This window comes from Physeter macrocephalus, chromosome 6 (assembly GCF_002837175.3).
Source record: "Physeter macrocephalus isolate SW-GA chromosome 6, ASM283717v5, whole genome shotgun sequence".
In the NCBI taxonomy this organism is placed as follows: Eukaryota; Metazoa; Chordata; class Mammalia; order Artiodactyla; family Physeteridae; genus Physeter; species Physeter macrocephalus.
Window position 1 is genome coordinate 100,108,522 of NC_041219.1, and position 12,877 is coordinate 100,121,398.

At 34.4% G+C, this 12,877-nt stretch overlaps 1 protein-coding gene across 2 annotated transcripts in view; it reads left to right on the plus strand.

The window, feature by feature from the left end:
- The window catches only part of CPNE8 (copine 8), a 321,663-nt gene that overhangs the window by 289,999 nt on the left and 18,787 nt on the right, over nt 1–12,877 (plus strand). For both annotated transcript variants that reach the window (XM_024122759.3, XM_024122760.3), the window contains one exon: nt 2,239–2,366. In XM_024122759.3, the coding sequence (XP_023978527.2) occupies nt 2,239–2,366 (128 nt within the window). The remainder of the gene's footprint in view (nt 1–2,238; nt 2,367–12,877) is intronic.

Genomic DNA, 12,877 nt, shown 5'->3' on the forward strand with positions numbered 1-12,877 from the left:
ATGAAATGGTGGGGAACATGGTGACTTTATTATTTCCAGAGGAATAAAGGAAATTCATAATTTTATAGAAACATAAATCCCTCCAGTCAAAATGTTAAAGTGCTGATCAAAAAGTAACTCAGAACTATCCTGGTTTGTAATTGTTCCCTTAAGGCAGATATATAATACATTTTTATATGCCCCAAATCAGTAATGAGTTTTAATTTTAATTAGCTTTATACCTTATCAAGAGATAGAACACCGTAAAATTTTATTAAAAGGAAGGTTAATTAAAGGTCAGCTCAGATTAACATCAAAACCAACCAGTCACTGCTTTGTGCTAAATATTAACCTTTCACATTTTAATTTCAATCAATTCCTGTAGACAATTTTATAATATAAAGAGTTCTTTTATTATTTTTATGTTTTAAAAAAATTTACATGAGGTAAAAAGTTTGAATAAAAAGACAAAATTTAAAGGACAATGGTTATAAATCCTTCTTTCACAAATGACAAAATTGAAATGGTTGGTAACATCTGACTTAGTTCCCTAAGATCCTCAGTCTTTCAAAATGTTTAGGATTTTGTAATATGGTGGTATAGTGGTGGTTAAGAGATGGGGCTCTGGAAATGTTGGCTCTGTTCCCAGTGTTGCGTGACTTTGGACACAATATCTAAGCTCTCAGTGCCTCATCTATAAAGTGAGAATAATAATAGCATTTTATCTACTTTTTTAGGTTGTTATACTATAAAAATTATATAATGTATGTAAATATTTTAAAATAAAGCTTAGTATATAGAAGTCAACAAATTTAATTTATAAATTACTAGTCACTTTTGATTGTTCAGCTAAAAACATACATGCTAAAATTACCGCTGACTATGTTTAAGCATGGTTACTGTCCCTAGTGTTTTAAAATAGAGCTACAAATTTGTTTATATTACCCCCTTTCAGAGGTGGAATCTAATTCCTCTTCCCTTGAGTATGGGCTACACTTAGTGACTCATTTCTAACAAATAGATGAAAGTAGAAGTAATGCTATGCAACTTACAAGACTAGGAGCTTATTGGAGCTTCCTCCTTGCTCTCTCTCTCTCTCTCTCGGATTACTCATTTTGGGGAAGTTAGCTGCCATGTTGTTGGAACACTAAAGTAGCCCTATGCAGAGTTTGTGTTGATCTACTGCCAGCAAACCATGTAAGTGAGCCTTCTTAGAAGCAGATCCTCCAACTCTGGTCAGGCTTTCAGATGACTGCAGCCCAGGTTGGCTTCTTGATTGCAAGCTCTTGAGGGATCCGGAGCAAGAATCACCTGGCTAAGCTGCTTCTGGATTCCTGACACCTAAAAAAAAATGTATGGGATTATAAATGCCTACTGTTTTAAGACACTAACTTTTGGGATAATTTGCTACATAGCAATCGATAACACTGCCTTATTTGTGTCATTTGTGGAAGCTGGACTAGGAGAATTAAACCTAATAACAGAGCATTCAAAGTATGAGGAAGCTAGACTAGGTCTCCAGGTTTAAAGTTGCCGTTCTGGGTTACTATCTGCAGAATAAGAACTCAGGTGGTAAACTCCAATTCCCTTGAACAATATGGATATGTTTCTTTGATTCTTTTCCCTTTACCTTGTCTGATGCTGCTCACACCAAATTACATTCACTCTGATCGCTTCTTTAGTTGGGGTTATTAATTGTGGCCTGAAAATGTGCATATGGCAGATATTTTACATTTTTGCTTCTATAAAGTAAAACTGTTTGAATTGATAGATTTTTTTTTCTTATTTGAATACATGTCACTGCAGAAAACTTGGAAAATATAGAATAGTCTAAACAATGAAATAAAAATCAACAATTTATAACTACTCAGAGGTAACAAATATTAACATTTTGTTTCCTTCTTTTTAGATTTTTATATGTTTATCTCTGTATGTACACAGACCTGTGTATAAATAAGGCACTATTAATTATAAAATGTCATGATATTCAGCTTCTCAAGATTATTTAGAATTTTCTCCTGCCCTTTAATTGAAAAGTATCCATTTTTAATGATTACACATTACCTCATATCACAATCTATGTAAATGTAATCTATGTTGATCACTTAATTTATTATTATTTTTTGCTATTATAGATCTATAACTGAGTTTTCATCCAAAAAATCTTTATGAGTATGAACCTGTATCCTTCTCTTTTTTAATTGAGCTTTACAGACACTATTCATTCTTTACTTTTTTTTTGTCTGCAACTTTCTACAGAATGGGAACCCTCGAAACCCCTACTGTGATGGCATTGAGGGTGTCATGGAGGCTTATTATAAGAGTCTGAAATCTGTACAATTGTATGGGCCAACCAACTTTGCTCCTGTAATTAATCATGTAGCAAGGTAAGTGGGAGTAGATAAGTTATTTATCCTAGTGTACTGGACCAGAGTGAAATCATAACATAATTGTTGGCCTGACTCCACAAATGAAAGTTGTTTTCTTCTAATTTACCTCCAAGAAAGTGAGGGAAAAGATATACAGTAAAAAGAATCTCCATTGAGCTATCTTGATATTTTAATAAGAACTTTACATCAAAATCTCAACTGAAGAAACATACCCTGGCTTATGTTAGGACCTATATTTGTTCGACTGAGGAAAAAATTTTTTTTCATTGAAAAGGCATCCATGAGAGCAATATCAATCATTATCTCAATTCTGTAAATCATTCACATCTAATGTATATTCTATAGTAGCTCAGAAGTAATAAGAGACTTAATTCTATGAAGACAACTGAAGCCTTTCAGTGATATATAGGGCACATCATTTTAACCTCTCTGAAATTAATATATTAGCTAATTTTATAAATTCCCAGAGTTCTACCTGTATATAATACATGGTATTGAGATCAGAATATAATTCTGATGATTCCAAATGCATGTTCTAGAAAAAAATGTTTAATGTAAAGTTCTATATACACTTGCTTATCATTTTTTATTAATGCATAAGTAAATTAGACACCACTTTTTCTCCCGTCGCGGAGCACAGGCTCCGGACGCGCAGGCTCAGCAGCCACGGCTCACGGGCCCAGCCGCTCCGCGTCATGTGGGATCTTCCTGGACTGGGGCACAAACCCGTGTCCCCTGCATCGGCAGGCGGATTCTCAACCACTGCGCCACCAGGGAAGCCCCCTAGACACCACTTTTAAAATCACTAAAAAGTTTGTCTTGACTCAGTTGCAAATCCTATGAAACCCTGCCTTATTTTTAGATAATCAGAAAAGTATAGTTCTCATATCTTTCCCAATATGTAGCCAAAACTTCAAAAAGTACTGCACTTGGATCCGTTTATCAATGTTCAAAGGCAGTATGAAACCTCAGTTCTCTATTCAAAGGTTCTGGTACTTTACCATCTCCCTATTAGACATTGTTAGCAAAATGTGTTCTACTTTTCATTATCTGAGACATAGACAAAATGCTAAAATGCCCCTGCACTCAGGGCTGACCCTAGTGGACTCTCCTGTGGAACTCCACCTCAGGTTGACAGATACATTGATGAACATTTTCTGAGTGTGACCCTTTAGCTCAGGCTTTTCAAGCATTTTCATCCACAATCTGTACTGTTATGAATTTTATATCTCATCTCTGGACACACACAACTAAAATAAAAGATTATGAAATAATACTTATCCTTATCTCATATTTTCTCTTTATTACTATGGTATCCTATTCTTCTCTATTACTTTTTTGTGTGTGTGTGTGTGTGTGTGTGTGGTATGCGGGCCTCCCTCTGTTGTGGCCTCTCCCGTTGCGGAGCACAGGCTCCAGACGCGCAGGCTCATTGGCCATGGCTCAAGGGCCCAGCCGCTCCGCGGCACGTGGGATCCTCCCAGACCGGGGCGCGAACCTGGTTCCCCTGCATCGGCAGGCGGACGCGCAAGCACTGCGCCACCAGGGAAGCCCTCTCTATTACTTTTTTTTAAATGCAGGTCTTGACCCACAAAATTGATTTCAGAATTCACTAATGGGTCATTATCTGTAATTTGAAAATCAAATCCTAGCTCATTGTGTTAGCCTATATAAGTAGTGTTATCTATACGTTCTTTTCCTAGTTTTTTGATGGCTCTCAAATAAAGCAGAATCAAAGATTATATTAATGCAAAATAAATTATAGTTGACTCTTACTCTCTCTTACACAGTATCATACCCATCACTTTTTTTTATAAAAAGAGAGGAAAAAATGATAGAACTTATTTTGTGTGAACTCATGATAGTTATTATAAATGTTCTTATCAGTGTTTACCAATTAACTTTGTAGATTTTGTACTAGTACATCTCTATTATAAAAGTTAAACTTTTAGATATAAAATTCCTAGGTGTATTTCTATATACCAACTAAAACTACAGGCTCCACACTGTTATATTGCATTTTGTTTTGTTTTGTCCAGCATTTAAAAAATTCTCAAATATAGGGGTAGTTGCCAGTTAACACTTTCAGACTACTTGAAGATCTGTGATCTAATAATTCTTTATTGTTATTTTTAATAAAAGAAAATAAGAAATACAAAAATCTATGACTTTTGGAGAATCACCTTTTCTTTCCAATACAATTTGAAATTCCATGTATCTATATCTTCCTATGAATCTATCTAAGAAATACCTTTCTCCTTTTTTTCTAATCTTTGATAGTTATGTTTAATTTTATTTTTAATCTATTATTAAGACAGACAATTTCTGTCTGACCCAAAATTATCATCATCTAAAAAATTTGTCAATTAAAAGACAGGCAACATTTTTCAAGAACAAATATATTTAGAATAAATAGTTCAAGACAACTATTTGTTTCTAAATCAAGAGAAGAGCCTTTATTCCAATGTATATGGTCTTTATTTAAATAAAGCTCCTGGTGCATTTTGTCACTCTTAAATACATTTCAACAGTACTTCACCATGTACTCAACAAGTGTCTAGTAAGTGAATTCTGTATATGTTATGATATTTGTCATTAAAAATAATTTTTGTAAAGTCAAAAGTAAATACATACCCATTTTTATTTATTTGCTTAATTTTTTCTCTTAAAAAGTGTTTTCTATATTGGTAAAAGCTTAGTTATTTGTAATAGTTTTCTATAAGCAGCTTGAAGAAAGTTTATTCTTATTCTTTTTAAGAATAATCATTTTAAGCACTTGCTCACTTTTAGAACTAATATCTATGTGATAAGACTATTGAAATAATATTGAGATGGCAATATTGTGAAATAGTCAAGACCCAAGGCATCAAGTTTACAAAACTTGAAGTCTTTACGTACTGTTCTGAGGTTTTCCAACCCCTAACTCTAATTTCCTGCCTTCCCAGTTCTTATTTTATAATGCTGTCCAGAGAACAAATGACATAATTCAAATTATGAATTATGACATAATTCAAATGACATAAAAATCCTACTCAACAGCCATTTATGCCTTGTCACAAATTTAAGTTCCAACACTCTAGTTTGGTATTCAAGAACTTCCAATATCCAACTACCACTCAGCCATCCAATCTCATTTCCCTCCACATTCTCCAAAGTGTACTGCACTTCAGTCACAGAGAATCACTACTCCTAGTCTGTATTGTCATTCTATGTATACCTCTATCACAGTACTTACTAATTTGATTCCACTCCATTGTTACATATAGATCTTTTCCACATTGAAGAAAAGAAAGTTTCACTATTTTTTTCACTTGACTTAAATAATATTCATTGTTTCCCAGGTATTATTCATTTGTTCCCTGTGCCTAACCAGTCACTTGTTTTGAGACTGTCACATTTCAGTTCTTAAGAGGGACCTATCAATTCCAACTATTAGCTAGACCATTGTTATTTTTTTCTTTTCTTTTCTTCTGATGTTAAGAAATTTCCAGGATCCAGATAACCAGCTAAAATTAATTTTCATTTTTCAGGAAATAATATTTGTTTGTTTTGGAATCTTTATGACTAATTTTCAAATTAATCTAAAGAATGTATTATGTTTTTTCTCTTCCATCTGTATGATCAGTAATAATAAACTCAAAACAATCATTATTGAACCCATAATCTATTTTAGGGAATATGCTCAGGGCTATAATATGGATTATTTCCTTTAAGAGGTGACAGTAGTGTTATTATTTATGTTTTACTGATGATAAAAGGGATACATACAGTGACCATTTGTGGTGGAGCTAAAATTCCAAACAAAATAATCTGATTCCAATTCACTGTGTTATGATACCTTGCATAATTTTTATCTCTGCTAGAGAGGTAAAGAGTCACAAAAGAAAGTGTAAGAAAATGACCTATCATTGTGGATACTGTTGGTCACTTCAGTACACTGTCAAAGGTAGTTTGGGTAATAACATAGTAACATAAAAATTGCTGTGTTACTTTGAAATATTTAAATGTATCCCATATTGAGAAGATTTAATTCATTGTGTATATCAAAATTAAACTACTTAAATAAAACATTTCTGAGTCAGTTTCTTACATTTTCTTGTTTCCCTCTCTAATCCTATTTACTAATAATGAGCTGAAAGAATATTCCAGAAATCTGAACCAACAATTTATGAACTTTTATAAAAACAATCACAGAAATTTACTTGACAAAGACTCCAAAGAAGTGTATTTAATTCCAAAACCCTGACAAAGTTAACGTCTCCCTAAGATTCGTCATAGTAATATTAAAATATAAATTATAGATTGCCTATATTTGCAAAAAGACAGAAGAAGCAAGCTTCTTTAGTACATTTAAAATATAATCTGATTCTGTAAGTCTATATATACGTGTTACCTCCTTGAAGAAGAGTTAGGATGTGATCAGCCTCTACTTTCTACTTCATATATTTCTGAAGCACTTTAATTATGTTATCATAAATATATAACACTTTAAAAAGCTAAATTAGAAGAAATGGTAGCACAAAAGATTATTTTGTTTGAAATTCATATTTCCTTGCAAAGTGCAACAATATGCCAATCTCTAGAGCAAATACCATAGAAAAAATAGTTTTACGGGTTTTTTAAAAAAATCTTTATTGGAGTAAAATTGCTTTAAAATGATGTGTTAGTTTCTGCTGTATAAAAAAGTGAATCAGCTATACATATACATATATCCCCATATCTCCTCCCTCTTGCATCTCCCTCCCACCCTCCCTATCCCACCCCTTTAGGTGTTCACAAAGCACCGAGCTGATCTCCTTGTGCTATGTGGCTACTTCCCACTAGCTAGCTATTTTACATTTGGTAGTGTATATATGTCAATGCCACTCGCTCACTTCGTCCCAGCTTAACTTTCCCCCTCCCCCTGTCCTCAAGTCCATTCTCTACATCTTCGTCTTTATTCCTGTCCTGCCCCTAGACTCTTCAGAACCTTTTTTATTTTACTATTTTTTAGATTCCATATATATGTGTTAGCATAAAGTATTTCTTTTTCTGACTTACTTCACTCTGTATGACAGACTCTAGGTCCATCCACCTCACTACAAATAACTCAGTTTCGTTTCTTTTTATGGCTGAGTAATATTCCATTGTATATATTTGCCACATCTTCTTTATACATTCATCTGTCAGTGGACATTAAGGTTGCTTCCATGTCCTGGCTATCGTAAATAGTGCTACAATGAATATTGTGGTACATGAAACTTTTTGAATTATGGTTTTCTCAGCGTATATGCCCAGTAGTGGGTTTGCTGGGTCGTATGGTAGTTCTATTTTTAGTTTTTTAAGAAACCTCCATACTGTTCTCTGTAGTGACTGTATCAATTTACATTCCCACCAACAGTGCAAGAGGGTTCCCTTTTCTCCACACCCTCTCCAGAATTTATTGTTTGTATATTTTTTAATGATGGCCATTCTGAATTCTGTATGGTAATACCTCATTGCAGTTTTGATTTGCATTTCTCTAATGATCAGTGATGTTGAGCATCTTTTCATTTGTTTCTTGGCCATCTGTATATCTTCTTTGGAGAAATGTCTATTTAGGTCTTCTGCCCATTTTTGGATTGGGTTGTTTTTTTTAATATTGAGCTGCATGAGCTGCTTGTATAATTTGGAGATTAACCCTTGGTCAGTTGCTTCATTTGCAAATGTTTTCTCCCATTCTGAGGGTTGTCTTTTGGTCTTGTTTATGGTTTCCTTTGCTGTACAAAAGCTTTTAAGTTTCATTGGTGCCATTTGTTTATTTTTGTCTTTATTTCCATTTCACTAGGAGGTGGGTCAAAAGGGTCTTGCTGTTATTCATGTCATACAGTGTTCTGTCTATATTTTCCTCTAAGAGTTTTATAGTGCCTGGCCTTACATTTAGATCTTTAATCCATTTTGAGTTTATTTTTATGTATGGTGTTAGGGAGTGTTCTAATTTCATTCTTTTACATGTAGCTGTCCAGTTTTCCCAGCACCACTTATTGAAGAGGCTGTCTTTTATCCACTGTATATTCTTGCCTTCTTTATTAAAAATAAGGTGACCGTATGTGTGTGGGATTATCTCTGGACTTTCTATCCTGTTCCATTGATCTATATTTCTGTTTTTGTGCCAGTACCATACTGTCTTGATTGTTGTGGCTTTGTAGTATAGTCTGAAGTCCAGGAGCCTGATTCCTCCAGCTCTGGTTTTCTTCCTCAAGATTACTTTGGCTCTTCAGGTTCTATTGTGTTTCCATACAAATTGTGAAATTTCTTGTTCTAGTTCTGTGAAAAATGCCAGTTGTAGTTTGACAGGGATTGCATTGAATCTGTAGATTGCTTTGTGTAGTATAATCATTTTCACAATGTTGATTCTTCCAGTCCAAGAACATGGTATATCTCTCCATCTGTTTGTATCATCTTTAATTTCTTTCATCAGTGTCTTATAGTTTTCAGCATACAGGTCTTTTTTCTCCTTAGGTAGGTTTATTCCTAGGCATTTTACTCTTTTGTTGCAATGGTAAATGGGACTGTTTCCTTAATTTCTCTTTCAGATTTTTCATCATTAGTGTATAAGAATGTGAGAGATTACTGTGCATTAATTTTGTATCCTGCTACTTTACCAAATTCATTGATTAGTTCTAGTAGTTTTCTGGTAGCATCTTTAGGATTCTCTATGTATAGTATAATGTCATCTGCAAACAGTGACAGCTTTGCTTCTTTTCCAATTTGGATTTATTTTTTTTCTTTCTCTTCTCTGATTGCTGTGGCCAAAACTATGCTGAATAATAGCGGCGAGAGTGGGCAACCTTGTCTTTTTCCTAATCTTACAGGAAATAGTTTCAGTTTTTCACCATTGTGAATGATGTTGGCTGTGGGTTTGTCATATATGGCCTTTATTATGTTGAGGTAAGTTCCCTCTATGCCTCCTTTCCGGGAGGTTTTTATCATAAAGTGGTGTAGAATTTTGTCAGAAGCTCTTTCTGCATCTATTGAGATGATCGTATGCTTTTCCTCCTTCAATTTATTCATATGGTTTATCACATTGATTGATTTGTGTATATGGAAGAATCCTTGCATTCCTGGGATAAGCCCCACTTGATCATGGTGTCTGAACCTTTTAATGTGCTGTTGGATTCTGTTTGCTAGTATTTTCTTGTGGTTTTTTGCATCTATGTTCATCAGTGATATTGGCCTGAAGTTTTCTTTCTTTGTGACATCTTTGTCTGGTTTTGATATCAGGGTGATGGTGGCCTCATGGAATGAGTCTGGGAGTGTTCCTCCTTCTGCTATATTTGGAAGAGTTTGAGAAGGATAGGTGTTAGCTCTTCTCTAAATGTTTGATATAATTCGCATGTGAAGCCATATGGTCATGGGCTTTTGTTTGCTGGAAGAGTTTTAATCACAGTCTCAATTTCAGTGCTTGTGATTGGTCTGTTTATATTTTCTATTTCTTCCTGCTTCAGTCTTGGAAGGTTGTGCTTGTCTAATAGTTTGTCCATTTCTTCCATGTTGTCCATTTTTATGACATATAGTTCCTTGTAGTAATCTCTCATGATCCTTTATATTTCTGCAGTGTCAGTTGTTACTTCTCCTTTTCATTTCTAATTCTATAGATTTGAGACTTCTCCCTTTTTTCTTGATGAGTCTGGCTAATGGTTTATCAATTTTGTTTATCTTCTCAAAGAACCAGATTTTTGTTTTATTGATCTTTGCTATTGTTTTCTTCACTTCTTTTTCATTTATTTCTGATCTGATCTTTATGATTTCTTTCCTTCTGCTAACTTTGCAGGGGCTGGTTTGTTCTTCTTTCACTAATTGCTTTAGGTGTAAGGTTAGGTTGTTTATTTGAGATATTTCTCGTTTCTTGAGGTAAGATTGTATTGCTATAAAGTTCCTTCTTAGAAATGCCTTTGCTGCCTCGCATAGGTTTTGGGTCGTCATGTTTTCATTGTCATTTCTTGCTAGGTATTTTTTGATTTCCTCTTTGATTTCTTCAGTGATCTCTTGGTTATTTAGTAGTGTATTGTTTAGCCTCAATGTGTTTGTATTTGTTACAGATTTTTTCCTGTAATTGATATCTAGTCTTATAGCGTTGTGGTTGGAAAAGATACTTGATACATATTCAATTTTCTTAAATTTACCAAGTCTTGATTTGTGACCCAAGATATGATCTATCCAGGAGAATGTTCCATGAGCCCTTGAGAAGAAAGTGTATTCTGTTGTTTTTGGATGGAGTGTCCTATAAATTTCAATTAAGTCCATGTTGTTTAAGGTATCATTTAAAGCTTGTGTTTCCTTTTTTATTTTCATTTTGGATGATCTGACCATTTGTGAAAGTGGGGTGTTAAAATCCCCTACTCTGATTTTGTTACTGTTGATTTCCTCTTTTATGGCTCTTAGCATGTGCCTTATGTATTGAGGTGCTCCTATGTTGGGTGCATAAATATTTACAATTGTGATATCTTCTTCTTGGATTGATCCCTTGATCATTATGTAGTGTCCTTCTTTGTCTCTTGTAATAGTCTTTGTTTTAAAGTCTATTTTGTCTGATATGAGAATTGCTACTCCAGCTTTCTTTTGATTTCCATTTGCATGGAATATCGTTTTCTATCCCCTCACTTTCAGTCTGTCTGTGTCCCTAGGTCTGAAATGGGTCTCTGGTACACAGCATATATATGGCTCTTGCTTTTTTTTAATCTGTTCAGCCAGTCTATGTCTTTAACTTGGAGCATTTAATCCATTTACATTAAGGTTCCTATTGATATGTGTGTTCCTATTACAATTTTCTTAATTGTTTGGGTTTGTTATTATAGGTCTTTTCCTTCTCTTGTGTTTCCTGCCTAGAGAAGTTCCTTTAGCATTTGCCATAAAGCTGGTTTAGTGGTGCTGGATTCTCTTAGCTTTTGCTTGTCTGTAAAAGTTTATATTTCTCCATCGAATCTGAATGAGATCCTTGCTGGGTAGAATAATCTTTGTTATAGGTTTTTCCCTTTCATCACTTTAAATATGTTCTGTCACTCCCTCCTGGCTTGCAGTGTTCCTGCTGAAACATCAGCTGTTAATCTTATGGGGATTCCCTTATATGTTATTTGTTTCTTTCTCCTTGCCACTTTTAATATTTTTTCTTTGTATTTAAGTTTTGATAGTTTGATTAACATGTGTCTTTGTTTGTTTCTCTTTGGATTTATCCTGTATGTGGCTCTCTGTGCTCCCTGGACTTGATTGACTATTTCCTTTCCCATATTAAGGAAGTTTTCAACTATAATCTCTTCAAATATTTTCTCAGTTCCTTTCTTTTTCTTTTCTGCTTCTGAGACCTGTATAATTTGAATCTTGGTGCATTTATTGTTGTCGCAGAGGTCTCTAAGACTGTCCTCAATTCTTTTCATTCTTTTTCGTTACCTTCTCTGTAGAAGTTATTTCCACTATTTTATCTTCCAGGTCACTTATCCATTCTTCTGCCTCAGTTATTCTGCTATTGTTTCCTTCTAGAGAATTTTTAATTTCATTTATTGTGTTGTTCATCATTGTTTGCTCTTTAGTTCTTCTAGGTCCTTGTTAAATGTTTCTTTTATTTTCTCCATTCTATTTCCCAGATTTTGGATCATCTTTACTATCATTACTCCTAATTCTTTTTCAGGTAGTCTACCTATTTCCTCTTCACTTGTTTGGTCTCCTACATCTGCTGTGTGTTTTGCTGTCTTCTCATTTTGCTTAACTTACTATGTTTGGGGTCTCATTTTCACTGGCTGCAAGTTTGTAGTTCCCGTTATTTTTGGTGTCTGCCCCCAGTGGCTAAGGTTGGTTGAGTGGGTTGTGTAGGCTTCCTGGTGGAAGGGCCTAGTTCCTTTGTTCTAGTGGATGAGGCTGGATCTTGTCTTTCTGATAGGCATGTCCACGTCTGGTGGTGTGTTTTGAGGTGTCTGTGACCTTATTATGATTTTAGTCAGCCTCTCTGGTAATGGGTGGCCTCTCTGCTAATGGGTGTGGTTGTGTTCCTGTCTTGCTAGTTGTTTGGCATAGGGTGTTTAGCACTGTAGCTTGCTGGTCATTGAGTGGAGCTGGTTCTTAGCTCTGAGATGGAGATCTCTGGGAGGGCTTTCAACATTTGATATTATATGGAGCCGGTAGGTCTCTGGTGGACCAATGTCCTGAACTCGGCTTTCCAACCTCAGAGGCACAGGCCTGACACCCAGCTGGAGCACCAAGACCCTGTCAGTCACATGGCTCAGATGAAAAGGGAGAACAAAAGAAAGAAAAAAATAAAATAAAATAGAATAAAATAAAATAAAATATTGTTAAAACAAACAAAAAAATTTATTATTAAAAAAATTATAAATTAATGAAAGAAAACAAAAAGGACAGACAAAACCCTAGTACAAATGGTAAAAGCAAAGCTATACAGACAAAATCACACAAAGATGCATACACATACACACTCACAAAAAGATGATAAGAAAATATATATATATATATATATATATATATAAAGATAAAGGAAGAGA